Source organism: Cannabis sativa, chromosome 6, assembly GCF_029168945.1.
Source record: "Cannabis sativa cultivar Pink pepper isolate KNU-18-1 chromosome 6, ASM2916894v1, whole genome shotgun sequence".
In the NCBI taxonomy this organism is placed as follows: domain Eukaryota; kingdom Viridiplantae; phylum Streptophyta; class Magnoliopsida; order Rosales; family Cannabaceae; genus Cannabis; species Cannabis sativa.
In genome coordinates, this window is record NC_083606.1 from 14,066,625 (window position 1) to 14,086,046 (window position 19,422).

Below are 19,422 nucleotides of genomic sequence, written 5' to 3' on the forward strand. Positions count from 1 at the left end.
ATCTCGACGGTTTCGTGGTTGGCCGAATTGGTGGCGAACATCATACACTATATTAAATATGTTATTATTATTATTATTATTATTACTTTTCAGAAAAAATACATATAATCATGAATTTTTCATATAATATTAATATTTGATTGATGATTATTTTGCCTTTCAATCTCACTTTAAAATTTAAATGTCTTTTTATTTTGTCCGCTTTCCTCACCAAATTCAATATCATTTGTTGTAATTGAAATTGTTGTAGTGAATAATATAGGGTGGTGTTTTGGGGGTTTTCTTCTAAAAAAAAAAAAATTAAAAAGAGAAGAAGAAGAAATTGTTGTAATGAACAAATCGTCAAACTCGAAATATTGAATTTTATATAAATAATTCTTACCACATCTACATGTTATTTGCTAATTAAATAATATGGTTATACCCATTTACACAATATATACAGGGAGAGAATACATAGGAATAAGTTTCTTTAGAGCTTAAGTGGTCAGACCTTAGAAATGGCAAAAAGACATGATAACGAGCTTATCAAAGAACAAGTATTATGCCAAATTAATGTATAGACATGAACGTGACTAGGCATCTTTTGGCATGTCCAATATGGATTCTGAATTCCAGATTTCTTGGCTATCAAGTGAATCCTCATTCCCTTGTGAAAAATCAAGGTTTGTGTAAGTACGAATCCCACCGAGCCCATGTCCTCCGCAATCTCTTTCCCTGCCTTGTTGTGCCCTTCTTACCTCCTTCTGATGCTCAGTTAACTCTAATCTCTTCCTTTTCAAATTTAAAGATGGCATGTTCTTCTCATTATTTTTCTTAGGGTCCACATTACCCTGTAATAGTTCTATCCTCTTGGAATACATGTTATGAGTGGCAATCGCCCTGTATTTTTCTGGAGCAGTGTCTACTGCTCCAACTCGAGAATCACATTGCTCAACAAATGCTTGACTTTTCTTGTGGAGATTTACTTTTCCGTTTCGGGATAGTTTGTCTAGGACATGGAGCAAGTTTTGAGGGTAATGCAACTTAATTTGATCACCATATGTTGAATTCCAAAAGCCGATTGTTGGATCCGATATGGATGGATTAGAATGATCAAGAGTTTTTTCAAGGAGAGGTGATTGGAGTTTAAGGAATGCAGAATCAAAAATTAGTGGTGGCTGACTCCTCTGTAGGCATTTCAGGGTTTCTGACCATAAGACTTGAAATTGATCATTGGTGCTTTCATCTTGCATCTCTATTTCTGCCAGCCATTGGAGCAATGGAACGGAGATTATCTGAAAGAAATAAATTTGAAACAAAATCATAAAAAGATAAAAGTCTTAAATTGGAAAGATTTATGAATGAAAAAGAAAAATAGTTATCAAAATTGTGTGAAGTGATATTAGCATAGTTTCTTCTATCAAAAAGACTTGTGGGGAGCATCATACATAGCATACGACGAAAACTAACCTCAACCAATGAAAGAACATCTTGTTTCAAGTGAATACAACTAATAAAGTGCGCCAATGCAGAGTATATCCTGTAAATTTCCACCGTAAGGGGGTTGTCAATGTGAGATTAGAATGAATTATTACAAAAAAATGATGGTAACAAAAAGCTAATCTAGCTTACCTCGAGATCATAACAGGAATAATTGGTGGGGCTTTTCCTACCTTTGTCTGCAAAAACATCATAAATCTGTACAACAGTATATGAACCATGATAAGTGACAATACAAAGAAATTTAAGAAATAAAATATGCAGAACACTATACTATTACTAGCTCTCATAATGAATGAATCAAGAGAACAGTTACGTAATGTAACTGTCACTAACAGCAGTAATTCAGGTAAAATCTAAAAAATAATAAATAAATTAATTATATTTATGTTCACTGTAACGATTAATGAGGTCTGAGTCTAGTAGTCCACAATTATAAATAGGAACCAAATTAATAACATTAATTCGGTGGAAACAATTTACTGATAATCTTTAGAGTAACAATTAAAATGAGACATAAAACTACAAAAGGAAAAATAAATAATTTAGGCAGACTAGCAATTTCAGTAATACACGAGACTTGAGACTTCCCGTGCCTTTATACTTGTTTAAAAAATGAACTAATCATGTATTCCTACATCAGAATTTCATGAAACCTAAAAAATTTATAGAGGTAAACTACTCATGATTAGGCAAGAGAAAATATTAGAGCTTGATGCAGACCATTACAGCCAAGCTCAGCAGCCTAACCAAATGTTGCAAAATATACTTGAATTTTACAATATTGTAGGACTAAAACCTACATTCAGCACAGCTGCAATCCTCAAATAATAATTTAAAAATGAAAAAAGACTTGAACTTACCTAATAGCCATTGTCAACAAACTGTTTATGCCACTTAATTTCTTGTGATGCCTGCTACATCCATCTTTTTCATTTGGAATCAATTCTGAAGGTTGGAAACTTTCAAGAATACAAGTCATGGCACCAGCATAGAAGGAGACCAGGTCAATATCCAAATCCATGTGGCACGATTCAACATCATTACCAGACTCAAATATGCTATTGTAATTGTTAAGCATCTCCTCTATTGTGTCACAAAGATCCTCAGGAAATTTGTTAGCTTTGAAACACTCCAATTGCGAGGTACGAAGAGAGCCATAGAGTGACTTCCAAACTCCAACAGCTTGTTCCAACTCTAGCTTATTCTGTGGTGCAACAAGAGACTCTTCCAGTGAGCCACTAATCTTTGCTGACATAAAATCTTTCTGGTAGCAATAGCATATGATGAATGGGTAGGATAACAGACTACATGTGGAAAAGTATGCATTGTTGTACTCCACGTTAAATAAGGATGGATTTTCCACATCACATATGCAGTCTTTAAGACTTTCCGCTATTGCTGTCCACATCCTTAGGCAGCTTGGGCCTTTGTGCTTGTACAATAAGTCAATAGTAATGACAAAATTGTCCTGTGGTTCGTAAGATGATAAAATAATTTTAAAATACTTCTGCATTGCCTGCTGAAAAAATTTGGCATTGGAAGTGTTTAAATCTGATTGGGTCACAACACAGAAGTACAGTACAGTTAAATATACTGCCGGTGAAACCATATCCATATAAGTTAGAGAGCACATCCCTGAAGCTTTTGCATGTCTACTTTTATCAACATCAGCAATGCTCTGGCTTTCAATATACTTGAGATCTAATGGTACCTTGTAAAGAGGAGAACCCAACACAGACGGCTTTATTTCTTCAAGAACAATCTCTATGAGCTGAAGGGAAATAATTTGAAAGTCATTTTTGTCACTGCCATCAGAATTTTCGTCATATAAGTACTTCATAAACCTTAATATTGTGTTCAAAGACAGCAAAATATCATCATAAGTAGTGGATGCTTTTTTGAAATCTATTTGGACTCCTTTCACAACAGATCTAAATACCCTCAAGGAAGCATCGTATGCCAAAGTTCTGTTCTCATGGGAAACAGTTATCTTCGATGCTTGATTGATGAGACTGTTTATAATCTTTAAATGAAATTCCAATTGACTCAGCTCCCACGGCAACCATTTAATAGGATACTGTTTCCATGGGCACTTTCCAGAAGTCCAAGGTCCATTAATGGAGGTTGTAGCTGATAAATGATTGCATTCCGAGTCAGCTGGCTCAATGTTTGCATCTCTACACTTTGCTAAAATTAAATCATCAATTAAATTTATGCACAGATTCCACACCGAAATGCTCTTATGATCAGGGCCATTCTGAAAAACTGCTTCACATACAGGTTGCAACACAAGCTTCTTCACCGAGGAACAATTAACAGCAGAACCAAGCTTATGTAAAAGATAACACCATGTGTTGAAACAGGATGTGTAAACAGATGCATCACATTTGCTTGACATGATGCCTATTAGAGGTGTCATAATCAATTTCAAACTTTTTGAGAAACCATTTGCCTGGATTTCATTATTTTGGATTTTAGATGCTCTCATTTGTTGAAAGCATTCGTCCTCTATAGCATCATTTCTTGTATTAGGTAATATTCCAGGATGAATAAGAGCATCTATTAAACCTTCCCATGCAACCTGCAATATCAGTACATTTTTAACCATATTAAAATATGACATCCACGCAATCGAAAAGCATTACTCAGTTTAATTTACCAATGAAATTATTTTACATACATTATTTTTTAGTTGTTGATAATTCAATCATCAATAACATAGACGACCAAAAAAAAATTACAAGATTAAATGCTTACAAGGTTTACTTTGTCAGAAAAAAAAATGCTTACAAGGTTACCACATGAGTGAAGTAAAGAAACATGTAAAGTGAACCGTACAAGGATAAGATTACCATAATAGGATTTGATTACCTACAATTATATAGATACTTCTCTAATAATGCAAAACAACAAACCCCCTGCCCCTCTCAATACAAACACAAATGGATTATTAGGAAATACCTGGGAAGCAATCTGAAGTTGAGGATCTTGGTCCAAAAATGTAAGCTCGGGGATTTTAAGCATATCATTAATTAAATTCCTGTTCTTCAATGCGTAGGCTCCCAACAATTGGATAAACCATCCCCATGCCCGAATTGTCTGAACCTTGTTGCCATGGTTTAGTAGATCTTTCATCCTAGTGAGCAATGTTTGCTTCATATCTTTGACAAGTACCTATTTTGAAGTAGATAATGTAACAAACATGTATAATCTCATGACATGTTATTGGTCATATTGAAATCAGATTCCATGTGTGTTTGGGGGGGGGGGGGTGTCCAAGTCATCTAAAAAAATTCTATCTTTGGTTCCTCTTTCAAAATATAAGGAACATGCCATTTTTCCACACTGAAATTATTTAGTGAAATAATTTTCAGCAGTGTATGGATATGAATACCTTTGAGAGATATAGTGAAGGAGGTAGTATTAGAGATCTAATCTTTAGTAGACACCGTTCTGACATATCTCTTTCCCTCTTGTCAGAGCTGAGAAGTCTTCTATATATTGAAGGAGCCCAGACATGAGAGAATCCTCTCATCTTCTCAGGTAATTGAACTCCTAACCTCATTATAGCCTGTCATGATAGATAAAAGGGGCAAGGAAGAAATACCGATCAATTTTTCCATATTATCATTATTACTTTTTATTGTAGTAGAAGTGTATGTAGTTATCCATGATTCTTGAAAAATAATTCTACCTGAATGGCCTCATAAGTTGTAGATAAGGAACCCATAGGATTTTCAACACCATGGACAACTGCTTGCAACAGAGAATCAAAATGAGGAACAAGAACTGACTCATTAAGTTGTTGGATGGATATGCACCAGACTCCTAAATTGCATAATGACTGCAATCAATAGATGAATGTTAAAATAAAAATTAAACAAATAAACAGAGGTTCATCACTTAGATAGAAATGTATATACTAGCCTTTATTTTTGTTGTTGTGATGATTTTAACCAATGACTCCATAATCAAACTGACTCCCGCCACTACAAAACATAAAACATTTAATATCTGATAGCAAACAAACACGCACACACACACACACACAAACTTTAACTTTTCATGAGTAATAATCAATATCAGACTGCTTTATATTTTAAAGAATACAAATTTTTACTGTACATCAGACTGATTTATATTATAATAATACCAAAAATTTGCTGTAACAAACTCAATCTACATTTAACTGAGCTCCTTCAAAAGCATCACATAAACAGTTAGGAGAGAGAGAGAGAGAGAGAGATTCCATCCAAAACTAACAGTAGCGATCCTATGTCTAGTTGTTATACATACCTGAAATTATGGCACTGAGGGATGAATGATACATCATGAAGCCCAAACATTTCAATGCTTGTCCTGCACTGCTCAAATCAAATCCAACATCTTTCAACTTCTCATAATGTAGCTAGCTTAAAATTATCACAGCACAAAAGAACCATAAAGCTCCCAAATCTTTATATATTAATTTCCTAGAAAGAAAAATGAATGTATAAATACACGCAACGAAACCTCCATGTAGTTTAAAACGATAGCTTATCATCTTCTGTAGCTTCTATTCGATTACAAACATTGTATTTGTTTCTTATAAATGTTACGAAATAGATTAGCAAGAAAATTGTTTTCTTGGTGATGGGGTAGAAAATAAAAATAAAAGTAAAAATGAGAACAGTAATTTCCTTAAGATAACTATGATTTAGATAAGTAGTCGGAGAATAGTACATACATTTCTTCGTCTTGATCTTGAACATCGGCAGCCATTAACGGGATTAAGCTTGGAGTAGCTTCAGCGAGGGTTTGAATTGAAGCAGAGCAGTTAGCGGACTGCTCTTGGAGATACAAGAGGGTTGAGTAAGAAAACGACTTGTTGGTGCCCAAAGAAATGGAGAGCTTGACTTCATGGAGCTGATCTGAGAAACTCGACATGGAGAAGAAGAACCGGTGGAAAGTGGAAACCCTAATTTGGAGATTGTCAGCTGTTTCAATTCGTTACTAATTTTCGCGCCAAAAGGCTGAATAAATGATGAAAGAGTTGGCGGGTTAATGAGCTCTGTTTGGATATATGGATATCGATGCTCTTGTAAAGAATAAGGGCATCTCAAACACTTTTACATATTATCCAAACATAATAATATTCAATTAATACACTTTTAAAATGAACTAAATTATCTCAAATCACGAGAAGAGTGGGCGTTTATTTTACATAAAGAATTAGGTTTTTATATCGATCTATCGATCAATTGCGAAGACATTATAATTTGGGGTATAAAAATGGATAGTATAATGAAGAAGGTTCGGAATTTGGATGCTTATCCAAAAATCAATGAAGATTTCTATAAGCGCACCCTGAGTGGTGGCCTTATTACCATTGCCTCCTCCATTGTCATGGTCTTGCTCTTTCTCTCCGAGCTCCGATTATATCTACATGCAGCTACTCAATCAAAGCTTGTGGTGGATACTTCAAGAGGAGAAACCCTGCGTATCAATGTACGTCATGTTAATTAATGCATTTTTTTATATTATTTATGATCAATCTATCTTTGTTATTATTTTACCTGTATTGATTTAATTATTCATTAATACTCTCTTGTTATATCATATGTTATGTTAGATCTTCTTCTATAATGAAACATTACTCAAATTCAACCATGATGATTATAAGCACTTGAAACTAATGTGGGAGCTAAGGGAAACATGGGTGATTATCATTATGGCCTCCCAACCTTTATTTTTTTCTGAATAACCTCAAAAACTTATTAGGAATAGAAGCTAAAATTTTGGTAATTACATGGAGATTTACCTTTCAAAAACAAAGAAAACCATTAAACTCATGATCAAGACACCATTTAGCTAAAGTGTGGGCTGAATCATTAAGAGTTCAAGAAATCCAAAAAAACCGAAAGGTTAAAATTAGTAGCATGTAAAAGCTTTGAAAAAATTGAAAGACAAACTTTTATTTCATTATGTATGGATAAATGGGTGGCAATCGTCCTTGCTAAAAGAAAACATTTAGGGCTCGTTTGGTACACTGTATTGTATTGTATTGTGTTGAATTGTGTTGTATTGTATTGTATTGTAGCTCGTTTTGTACGCCGTATTGTAATGTATTGTATTGTATTGTATTGTATTGTATTGTATTGTATTGTATTGTATTGTATTGTGTTGTTTTGGATTGTGTTGTATTGTGTTGTATTGTATTGTAGCTCGTTTGGTACGCCGTATTGTAATGTATTGTATTGTATTTTATTGTATTGTATTGTATTGTATTGTGTTGGATTGTGTTGTATTGTATTGTATTAGTATTATTTAATACAATACAATGTTTGGCATTGACTTGCATTAATTGATTGTGTAAAATTATAATATATTTTTAATACACTCGATCCCAACACCAACTACGGGTTCGGGGTCCCGGGTCCGTGGTCCCGGGGTCGGGTCCGTGGTCCGGGGTCGGGTCCGGGGTCCTGGGTCCGGGGTCCGAGTCTAGGTCTGGGTCCGGGTCCGGGTCAGGTCTGGGTCCGAGTCCGGGTCAGGTCTGGGTCCGAGTCGGAGATTGTTATTGACCTCAAATCCTTTGTAAATATTATAATACAAGCTAATACGGACCATTTATTATGTATCAAATAATACAACATACATTGTATTAAAAAATTTGGTCGTAATAATTAATACAATACATTGCTTAATCCAAACATAGTGTTATTTATTATTTAATACAATACGATCCTTATACGGCGTACCAAACGAGCTCATTAGTATTATTTAATACAATACAATGTTTGGTATTAACTTGTATTAATTGATTGTGTAAAGTTATAATATATTTTCAAGACACTCAATCCCAACACCAACTACGGGTCTGGGTCCGGGTCCCGGGTCTGGTTCTGGGTCCGGGTCCCGAATCTAGTTCTGGTTTTGAGTCCAAGTCCCTAGTCCGGGTCCGAGTCCGGGTTCGGGTCCGGGTTTGGGTCTCGGGTCCGAGTCCCAGGTTTAGGTCCGAGTCTAGGCCCGGGTCTCGTGTCGGATTCGGGTCCGGATCCGGGTCTCGGGTCTTGGGTCCCGAGTCTAGGTCCCGGTTCGGATCCGAGTCAGAGATTGATGTTTACTCCAAACTCTTTGTAAATATTGTAATACAAGCTAATACAGACCATTTATTATGTATTAAATAATACAACATACATTGTATTAAAAAATTTAGTCGTGATAATTAATAGAATATATTGTTTTATCCAAACATAGTGTTATTTATTATTTAATACAATACGACCCTTATATGGCGTACCAAACGAGCCCTTAAATGTCTTTTAATTAATTTGTGATATATTAATTAAAGATAGTAACTAATAATAAAAAATTTAGTTTGGTGGATAGGTTTTTTTTTTTAATGAAACGTGTATAGATAGAAATTAGATCTCACGGTCATTACAAAGGATATTGTTTGGGATAGAAAAAACACACAATCGACCATACCGATTGTTTGTGAAAGCCCACTTGGCCATATTATGGGCCATAAAATTACAAGATCTTTTAACAAAATAAAAATTACAACAATCAAACAACTGAGAGAGTGTTATACAAAATTTAGCATAGTTTTCAATTTCCCAACGAAAATCCAGATAACCACCCTAGAGTCACTCTCTATACTAATATACTTCAAGCTTTCTTCTTTAGCCACTTTCAACGCCAAACAGCAAGTAGCCGCTTCACCACAGAGAGCATCAAAGAATTCCAATCTAGCTGTATGAACCCCACAAACCACTCCAAGATAATTTCTAACCACAACTGCAATGAATATGTTTTCCATCCTAACTTTAACATCACAGTTTAGCTTGACCCACCCAAGAGGGGGTGGAAGCCAACCTTCTTCTAGACACGGTGATGGAGTGGGTGAAAAAGAATCTCTGTAATCTGCATAAGAGTAATAAATATAGTCAACACACTGGTTAATGTTGGACAAACTTCTATTGTGTACCTTGTCATTCCGCGTCTGCCAAATTGTATCGACAACTATCGAACCAAACAGAAAAACTTCATCTGTGTAAATGCCTTGTTTTCCTAGTCCTCAAATGAACTTGACCCAATCCCACAAACGAATGGCCAGAATCAGAAATGAGAAAAATCACCCATGGAGACGATCGCCACAAATGAGACGCCCAATTAAAAGTGAGAAATAAGTGCTCCAAGATTTGCTTACCATCCCCACATAATGGGCAGGACATATCCTCAATATGGAATCTCTTAGAAAGAATAGCGCGAACGGGAAGGACTTTAGAGAGAATGCATCACCACATCATCTTATGGCGTTCCAAAATGTTACTATTTCATATTTTGTTCCATAGGGAAGGAGCTATATCATAATGAGGAGCCCTTTAAAGGCTTGGATAAGATAGGCAGATTTACACGTGAATCGGCCATTACTCTCCTTAGTCTAAATCCACCTATCCGTACCCTGGCCAGAGGGTTTACCCCTTTTTAGGATGGCTGAAACAAATTCATTATAAAAAAATAATTTAATTTTTGAATATCCCAATCCCCATAATCAGTAAGGAGATTAGCCACTTTGCCATGATCCATCGCTCTAGCACCTTTCGCCTATGGATAGAACTCCCTGCCATGGGTGATCCAGGGATCCTCCCAAATTCTCCTATCTTTTCCATCCATGATCATTTACATGCCCCTTTCCTCAAAATAGCATTTTCCTTCACCACGTTCTTCGAAAACCACGAATCATAATCTTTGTACTTGCAGGAAAGAAAATCTTTATTTTTCAGGTACTTTGCTTTCAAAATTCTGTAGGAAAGAGTCTGGCTCCTAGTTAACAGATTCCACCCCCATTTTGCCAAAAAAGCTAAGTTTATTTCCTTAGTTTTTCGAAAACTCAGTCCACCACGGGATTTTTTGGTGGATAGGTTTACTTATACGAGCATTGTATTAGCATTGTAACCCTGTTATGAAGTGGTACTCTATTAATAATTAGTCGTTTACTATAATCATTATTAAAATAAAACAAATATGATTTGATATATTATATTATTAGTGATATGACATCTCATAAAAATTCTAGGCACTATGAGTATTCTTTAGAGCACTCACATCACATAAAAAATATTACACACAATGTATTATAAAAATTTGAGGTAGAATAGAAAAAGTAAATTTTTTTGTAATGTATTGTAAAGCATGGAGTATAAAAAATGATGGGAGTGCCTCTTAGCATTTGTCAAACTGAAACGTGTGGGGCTAAAACTGAAACTGATTGGAGTGTCTCTTACCATTTCTAAAAGTTTGTGGTATTAACCCTCGGAATCCTTTGGCATTTCTTAGGTTTTATATATATAAAGTATAGATAACTTAGTTTAATTATCTATGTTAAATACTAATCTAGTGTAAGTTATAAATTTTAAATAATATTTAATATTAATACTATATGTACATAAATTTCTCTATTAAAAAAAGAGGAGTGTTACCGTTAACCTTCTATTACAACTTCTTAGTCAACTTTCACGTTCAAAAACACATGCTGGAATATTTTTTTTTTCAATTTTTTATGGTGGTGTTCATTATGCTTACAACATCATTCCTATAAATTTTTAAATTTTTTTGAATAGTTTACAATGCCGAAAATACGTTTGAAGTTTTTTGAACACGCTTGGTAAACTAAAATATCAGGAACTCTATTTTCGATACTGTAAACTAATTGAGAAATTTGACTAATTATATATTTATTGGACCAAATTTTTTTCTAAACCTAAACTATTCAATATTGGTAGAATATGTCATTTTCTCCTAAAACTCTATTCTACCCCTCTCATTTGAACATCTCTCTCTCTCTCTCTCTCTCTCTCTCTCTCTCTCTCTCTCTCTCTCTCTCTCTCTCTCTCTCTCCCTCTCTCTCTCTCTGTGTGGGTGTGTGGGTGTGTAAACACGCACACAGAGGAGCACACAATTGACCCACAATCCACCACCCACAACCTTGGTCCCTTCTCTCCACGACCACCATGACCACAGACCCAAGGACCCACGGACCCAATGACCATCGCGGACCCAACGACTTCTCTATCAACCACGGCTTCACCATCGACAATCTTGACCATCTAGCTTATGTTCAAAAATTTAATATACACCAAATGTATGCATATTAATTTAAATTTACGGGAATGATACTGTAATTATAACAAATATCACTATGAAAAAATTTGAAAAAAAATATTCTGACATATGATTTCGAACGTGGAGGTTGACTTAAAGGTTATAATAGGAGGTTATAATTAGCAATCCTCTTACAAAAATCGCCCACCCTCTAAGTTTAGGAATTTTATATATTTTGTATTATGATAACTTCAATTATCCACCGAAACTAAAACTAATGGATCTTTACTCTTTTTTTTTAATGTTTGAAACTGCAGTTTGATGTGACCTTCCCTGCCTTTCCTTGTTTCATACTTAGTCTTGATGCCATGGACATAAGTGGAGAGCAACATTTGGATATAAAACATGATGTAATCAAAAAGAGGCTAGATTCCCGTGGTAATGTAATAGAAATAACAAAACAAGATGGAATTGGTGCATCAAAGATTGACAAGCCATTGCAGAAACATGGTGGCAGTCATAATAATAGTAATGAGACATATTGTGGATCTTGTTATGGTGCAAAAGCAACATCAAATAATGTTAATGATGAAAATTGTTGTAATACTTGTGAACAAGTCCGGGAAGCGTATAGGAAGAAAGGTTGGGCATTGTCAAATCCTGATATGATTGATCAGTGCAAAAGAGAAGGTTTCTTACAAAAAATCAAAGATGAAGAAGGTGAGGGTTGTAATGTATATGGATTCTTAGAAGTTAATAAGGTTGCTGGAAATTTTCATTTTGCACCTGGGAAAAGTTTTCAACAATCAAACATTCATGTGCATGATCTTCTCTCATTTCAGAAAGATAGTTTTAATATAAGTCACAAAATCAATAGATTGAGTTTTGGGGAATATTTTCCTGGTGTGGTGAATCCTCTTGATGGTGTGGAATGGACACATGAATTTATAACACCTAGTCCTAATGGGATGTATCAGTATTTTATCAAGGTGGTACCTACTGTTTATACACATGTGTCTGGACAAGTTATTCAATCTAATCAGTTTTCAGTAACTGAGCATATTAGGACTTCAGAATATGGCAACATTCAGTTTCTTCCTGGTGTATTTTTCTTTTATGATCTTTCTCCAATTAAGGTAACTTTTGCTGAGGAGTATATATCATTCTTACACTTCCTCACTAATGTTTGTGCTATAGTTGGAGGTGTTTTCACTGTTTCGGGTATTCTAGATTCTTTTATATACCATGGACATAAAGTGATCAAGAAGATGGAAATAGGTAAATTTAGTTAAAAAGAAGGCACACAACATTACTATTGCTGAGTTAATTGGTTGATTTTTAGTTTTGCCAAATTTTAGTGGCTTTCTTGGTATCTTTTGATCCTTAACTAAAATTTTGTCATGAATGATGTTTGTATTCTTGATTTTGATACAGACTTAAACGTACTTAAACTATTATGTTTGCATAACTACTAACGTGAACACTTGTATGAATGTGCTAGTTAAAGAATTTTTTTTTTTCTCTTTTCTTTTGTTGCTAATAAATTTCTATAATTAATTAGTGAGTATTGTTATTTGGCACCTTAAGGTGCCCAACACCATATCTACGTGACACCATATATTTAGTTAGTGGTTTCTCATATTATTTATCAAATAATAATGTGTGGAACGCGATATTGAAGTGCACCCACAATGATATGTTATAGTGTTTAGCACCTTAAAGTACCTCTTAACATTTCTCTTAACTAATATATGTATATCATGAAAAATTACATATCTAAATGAAATTATTCATTTATTCTCAAAAAAGAAAAAGTAATATTAATATGTAATAATAATATATATTAATTTGCTTTAGAATATTGAGGATAAATAAATGAATTATAACTCTATGTTCAATAAAAAAAATTAGAATTTTTTTAATATCAAAAATAAAATTTTATAAATATTAAATTAGTCAAATCACAAAGTCTATGCAGGAAACAATGGATTCTAGCCCCCTAGTAGAATAAAAAAACTATAACAAAGAGTTTGAGACAGCTCAAGCCGCTAATTGGTGAGCTGCCCCTTAGATTATAAAGCATAGAGTAGAGAAATTGATGGGAGTGCTTCTTAGGATTTCTCAAACTGAAACATGTGGGGCTCAATAATTAATCTTTTCGATAGTGAACCACGAGTGCCGTTTGCCACTTATCATTTTATATATACATATATATATATATATAAACTAGTTAGAGTATGTTATGGTGGCAATTTGTGTTGGCGTGTTGTGTTTGGGTCTTGTTCAGTCCGAACACGACCCGTGACACGAAAAATTTGTAAAACACGGACACAAACACGACTCAAACAAATTTTGTGTCATTTCGAACTCGCAAAATCTCGTGTCATGTTGGCGGATTGTAAACTAAATTGTTATTTTTAGTGTCATCGTTTTGTGTTTTTGTCGTGTAAAATTCTTAAATTTATTTTAGATGGATGATATGAATACGATCCATGACACAAAAGATTTATAAAATACAAACACGATCCAAATAGTTTTTATTTTGTATCGAACCCATAAAATCTCAAGTCATATTTGTGTCAAATCTGCAGGTCATGACCTGAATTATCACCCCTAAAAGTATAGATAACTTAGTTTAATCATCTATACTAAATACTGATTTAGTGTTAGATATAAATTCTAAATAATATTTAATACTATATGTATATAAATTTTTAGCAAAAAAATAAATTTAAATAAAATCGTCCACCAAATTAATTTTTTCTATATATTTTGTAATGTGATACACTTCGATTATTCATCAGAACTAAAACTAATTGATCTCTACTCTTTTTTTGCTAACGTCTGAAAGTGCAGTTTGATGTGACCTTCCCTATCTTTTCTTATTTCATACTTAGCCTTGATGTCATGGACATAAGTGGAGAGCAACACTATTGAACACCACATCACATGAAAACTTAATTACTTTATTGATACAAAAATAATTATACCACATAATAATTTGACCACAATACTCTTAAAATATTTAGACACTTTATTTGGATTACTCACTTATAATTTCTATCAAACTTATATGTTTAACTCTCTAAGACAAACTTAGAATAAGAAAACTCACACTACACTTGGACTCCTCTCTTTGGGACACTTTTTGGATGATTACACTACAAAAGACCCAATGTCCTATTTATACCATCTATAATCGGTTGGTATAGTTGACTAAAGTGTAAGTAACTAGAATATTCTAGCTTATGTTAAACTTGGGCTTAATTTCAATTACTAAAAAGATCTTTAAATATCCACATTTATCTTATTATCTCTTAAGATTAGAAAATTCTAAAAGTTGGTGTTGATTTTCACACTCCTTCTCAACACCAACTCTTCATATTGAGTTGTTCTCTTAGCTTCTCAAATCTTGAAGTGTTGAGCCCTTTAGTGAATTTACTCTTTACTTGGTGCATCTCTAACTCTTCGCGTAGAACTTTCTATCTTAGAAAATTGTAATGCACTTTCACATGCGTTGTTCGAGCATGAAACATTGTATTCTCTACTAGACGAATAAAAAATTAATTATCACAGTGGCACCGCATAATCTATAGACTGGTATAGATCCTCCATCAACTGCATTAACCATGTACTCTCTTGAGTGGCCATTGTTGTTGCTCTGTATTATGCTTCTATGGTTGATAAGGATATCGTTGGTTGCCTTTTACCACAAAAAGATACTACTCCAGATCCAAGCATAAATACATATCTGGCTTTTGATCGTCTTGTATCATGATCTCCAGCATAATGAACATCATAGTAGTCAACGATCTTGCACTTATCACCTTTCTTATAAAGTGTTAACCCCAAAAATCGACAGAGTTAATTTTTGAGTTTAGTCAACGATTAGTCCCTGCGGTCGAGAGACATCAGTTGTAAGATCGGTCAAAGAATGACTAAGTCAATGCATATGGCATGAGGATCGTTAATCTCGAAAATCTATGCTTGCAAGTTTTGAGGTATAACCCTACAACTCGGAGGTCAACCCCGTAACAACTCACGAGTAGGGTTAGTAAGATCAACTTACTAAGTTACAATTATTGGAAGATTTTTGTAGTGATATGTTCAGAATTAGATCTTGCCATGAACATAAGATTCAAATGTCTCATTCTCATCTTTCCAACGCATCTTGAATCTTCCAATTCCAATATATATCGAGAGAGTTATGGCCAAAATACTAAGACTGTTGAATTGTGACAACTTGGTATGCGAGCCTATAGCTATTGTACGACCCCATGGCTATTGTACGAGCCCATGGGATGTTGTGGGAGCCCATGGGTCGTTGGATAAGCTGGAGGCATTTGGGTGAGTCGTGGAACCTTTGTGCAAGTGGTGGAGCATCCATTCGACTCGCAGTGGAGTACCCGTGCTATTCGATGTTTAGTCCCTTAGTGATCCAATGACAAGAGCGCGGGTGAAAGAAGGAGAGACTATACATGTGTGGATAGGCGTCATGCCCATGGGTGAGTGAGAAAGTGTTGGAGTGTGGTACGAAGGCTTGCGTGCGAGCCCACAAGGGGGTCGCATGCAAGCCATAGGGGGTAGTAAGGTGTGCGAGCAAGGGGAAAGAGGGAGTGTGAGTCTAGGGTGAGCTGAAGTAATGAAGGTTGGCATGGTATGAGAGGATGGGGGCTCGCATGCGAGCCCATGGGGGGGGGGGGGGGGCTCGCACGCAAGCCATAAGGGGTGGAGATGAGGGCTTGACACGGTGCTAGGAGGTGGGGGGCTCACATGCGAGCCCATGGGGGGCTTGCATGTGAGCCATGATGTGAATGGGGTGAGTGTGTTTTGGGAAGGAGGTGCGAGGATAAGGGAAAGAGCGAATGGATGATGATAAGAATGACATTGGAAAGGAATCCAAGGACAAGGTGTGCAAGGGAAGAGCGTACAGCCACGCCTTCTAAAGACTGAGAGCAAGGAGATACAAGTAGCGCCGACAATAAACCTGCAAGGCCCGACGACACGACCAAGGGTATACTGCAACCATTCTCCTACAACCTGTACCCGAGGACCACCTCGCATGTAACTGGGGACCACATGCGTGTACCCGGGGACCACTCTCCAGCAATTGCGGACCACCTAACACCAGACAAGGGTACAAGGTGCCAGACTGCCCCCAGCACCTGCAACACGCAGCAGGAAAGCAACATTTTATCCCTGCGGGACCACTTTTTACACCTGGCCATTAAAGCCTATAAATACCCCCCCATCTCAGATGTGAGGGGGTTGGAAAATCATTTGGTGTAACTCAAATATTGAATTCAATAGAAAGAGGAATATTCAAACATCTTTTCACCTTTATCTTTATCTTTATCACGTTTCTGGGTAACTTTACATTTCCCGACCACTAACTTAGTTGACGAGTTCTCACCATTTATAGTTTGGCATCATTTGTGGGAACGAAAAGCTCAAGACAAGTCACTCTTTTACACACAATCGTTACAAAATGACCAGACACTCTCGTCGTCATCTGTACATGGAAACTCACCTTGACGAAGAACTGCTAGTTGCACCGGAGCAAGACCTACCGTTGTCCACCGCCGGAAAGGGAGAGGCGAACATCAACATGGCATGGACAAATAAAGAACACTGACAAAGAGTGCCCAATGGAGTCCCTAAAGCAGTGGAAGACGTCAGAACAGTCATAGGAGGGCCTTGTGTAGGAGGAAAAACTCGAAGGAGGAGAGACAGGTACGCCCGTGAGGCAAGTCGAGAACCTCACTCCTAGAATTTGAAGCTAAGGCCCCTAAAAAATTTTGAGGGGGAGAACACCCCCAGTCACCTTTACAAAGGAGGATGATGCAAGAGGAATACATTTCCCACACAACGATCCACTGGTGCTTACGGTGCAGATGGCTAACACTCGTGTACACCAGACGTTAATCGACGATGCAAGCTCAGTAGATATCCTATATTACACCGCTCTGAAAGAGATGGGTCGGGCCTTGAGGATCTCAAACCTTGCACGTCACCAATATACGGGTTCACCAAAGAACCAGTCCAACTACGGGGAATGATAGAACTGGCACTAACGGTGGGGAGGAGACCCCAACATTCCACGGTGATGGCCACCTTCTTGGTAGTGGATTGTCTGTCAGCTTACAATGTTGTGCTGGGAAGACCATCACTCATCCGGTTGAAAGCGGTCATCTCAATGTACTGCTTGACCATGAAAGTTCCAACCCCTTGGGATGTCGCCACTTTGAAAGGGGATCAGAATGAAGCTAGAGAGTGCTATAACTTGTCGCTCTGAATCGTCACAAAGCCTCGAGAACCAACAACGATGACCAACCATGGGGGGCCCAGCCAAGGCAACGAAGTTTCATCAGCGCTAGACCCTCGAGTTTGTGAGGAAGTGCGAGTGGAGTCAATAGAAGAGTTGGAAGAAATAGTAATCTTGGAGAGCCTGCCCAAGGTCCTCAAAATTGGAAAAGGGCTCCTCGAAACCCTTAAGAGGGAATTGAAGGAGTTTCTAGAAAATAATCTAGACGTGTTTGCTTGGGGGATGAAGGTATGGAAGGAATAGACCCAACCGTAATGTGCCTCCATCTCAACATAGATCCGAACGCGAAGCCAGTAAGGTAGAAGCGGAGGGCCTTAAATGTCAAGAAGCACGAAGCTCTGAAGGTTGAAGTTGACCGACTTGACATGATCAAATTCATTTGAGAAGCATATTACCCTGAATGGGTATCAAACCTCTTGTTGGTCCCTAAACCTAACGAAAAATGGAGAGTATGCATCGACTTCACACATTTGAACAAGGCCTGCCCAAAAGATAGCTTCCCGTTGTTGTGGATAGACTAGCTAGTGGATGCGACAACGGGGCATGAATTGCTTTATTTTATGGATGCATACTCAATGTATAATCAAATAACAATGAACCCTTTCGATGAGGAACACACCTCATTCATTACGGATCGAGACCTATGTTGTTTCGGATCATGCCTTTCAGACTCAAGAATGTTGGGGCGACGTACCAGAAACTTGTCAACAAGATGTTTGCTAACCAAATTGGACGCAACATGGAGGTATATGTCGACGATATGTTAGTAAAGAACAAGAAAGCCAAGGATCTAATCCAGGATCTAGGCGAGATGTTCACCACCCTTCGCAAATATCGAATGAAGTTGAATCCGCTGAAATGCGTAATTGGTGTGTCCTCCGAAAAATTCCTGCGATTCATGGTCAACAAGAGAGGCATAGAAACAAACCCTGAAAAGATAAAGGCATTAATAGACATGGAGTCACCCAAGAACAGGAAGGAGGTGCGGTGTCTAACTGGGAGAGTTGCCGCCCTTAATAGGGTTATATCAAGGTCCATCGATAAATGTCTCCCATTCTTTGATACCCTTAAAGGAAATAAACAATTTGCATGGGGGCGAAGATTGCGAAGAGGCCTACACAAGCTTGAAGGAACATATGGGAAATCCACCTTTGTTGGCTAAACCAGAAAAGGGCGAGAAGCTGTACATATATTTGAAAGTTTCCGAACACGCTCTAAGTGTTGCCCTCGTAAGAGGGGAAGGGAAGCAACAACAGCCCATGTACTCCATCAGTAAGCATTTTGTGGACGTCGAGACTCGCTATCCAAAGATTGAGAAGTTGGCTTACGCTCTTATTGTGGCATCATAAAAGTTGAAGCCATACTTTCACGCGCATGCGATTGTGGTGTTGACCAACCACCCTTTGAGACAAGTGTTGCACAAACCCGAAGTCTCAGGATGCCTACTCAAATGGTCGATAGAGTTAAGTCAATTTGACATATCTTACACCCTGAGAGTGTCTATCAAGGGACAAGTGATGGCG

The 19,422-nt window shown here is 36.7% G+C and overlaps 2 protein-coding genes across 5 annotated transcripts; one reads left to right on the plus strand and one right to left on the minus strand.

Moving 5' to 3' along the window:
* Nucleotides 1-325: 325 nt before the first annotated feature.
* Nucleotides 326-6,594, minus strand: LOC115724823 (uncharacterized). 3 transcript variants are annotated; one of them, XM_030654170.2, is made up of 10 exons: nucleotides 6,212-6,594; nucleotides 5,782-5,849; nucleotides 5,413-5,474; nucleotides 5,180-5,329; nucleotides 4,880-5,056; nucleotides 4,447-4,659; nucleotides 2,346-4,066; nucleotides 1,615-1,680; nucleotides 1,453-1,522; nucleotides 326-1,277 (listed from the first exon to the last, which is right to left on the minus strand). In XM_030654170.2, exons 1-10 carry the CDS (start codon nucleotides 6,409-6,411, stop codon nucleotides 576-578), a joined length of 3,429 nt encoding a protein of 1,142 aa, XP_030510030.1. In that variant the 5' UTR covers nucleotides 6,412-6,594; the 3' UTR covers nucleotides 326-575. The 3 variants fall into 3 exon arrangements, with proteins under 3 accessions (XP_030510030.1, XP_060973089.1, XP_060973091.1); XM_061117106.1 differs by having other exon boundaries at nucleotides 1,453-1,536; nucleotides 1,614-1,680; nucleotides 6,212-6,588; XM_061117108.1 differs by having other exon boundaries at nucleotides 1,453-1,536; nucleotides 1,614-1,680; nucleotides 5,782-5,957; nucleotides 6,212-6,340.
* A 73-nt stretch (nucleotides 6,595-6,667) lies between these two features.
* On the plus strand, nucleotides 6,668-13,097 carry LOC115724845 (uncharacterized). 2 transcript variants are annotated; one of them, XM_061117109.1, is made up of 2 exons: nucleotides 6,668-6,981; nucleotides 11,892-13,097. In XM_061117109.1, exons 1-2 carry the CDS (start codon nucleotides 6,757-6,759, stop codon nucleotides 12,864-12,866), a joined length of 1,200 nt encoding a protein of 399 aa, XP_060973092.1. In that variant the 5' UTR covers nucleotides 6,668-6,756; the 3' UTR covers nucleotides 12,867-13,097. The 2 variants fall into 2 exon arrangements, with proteins under 2 accessions (XP_060973092.1, XP_030510065.1); XM_030654205.2 differs by having other exon boundaries at nucleotides 6,668-6,972.
* The last annotated feature ends 6,325 nt before the right edge of the window (nucleotides 13,098-19,422 follow it).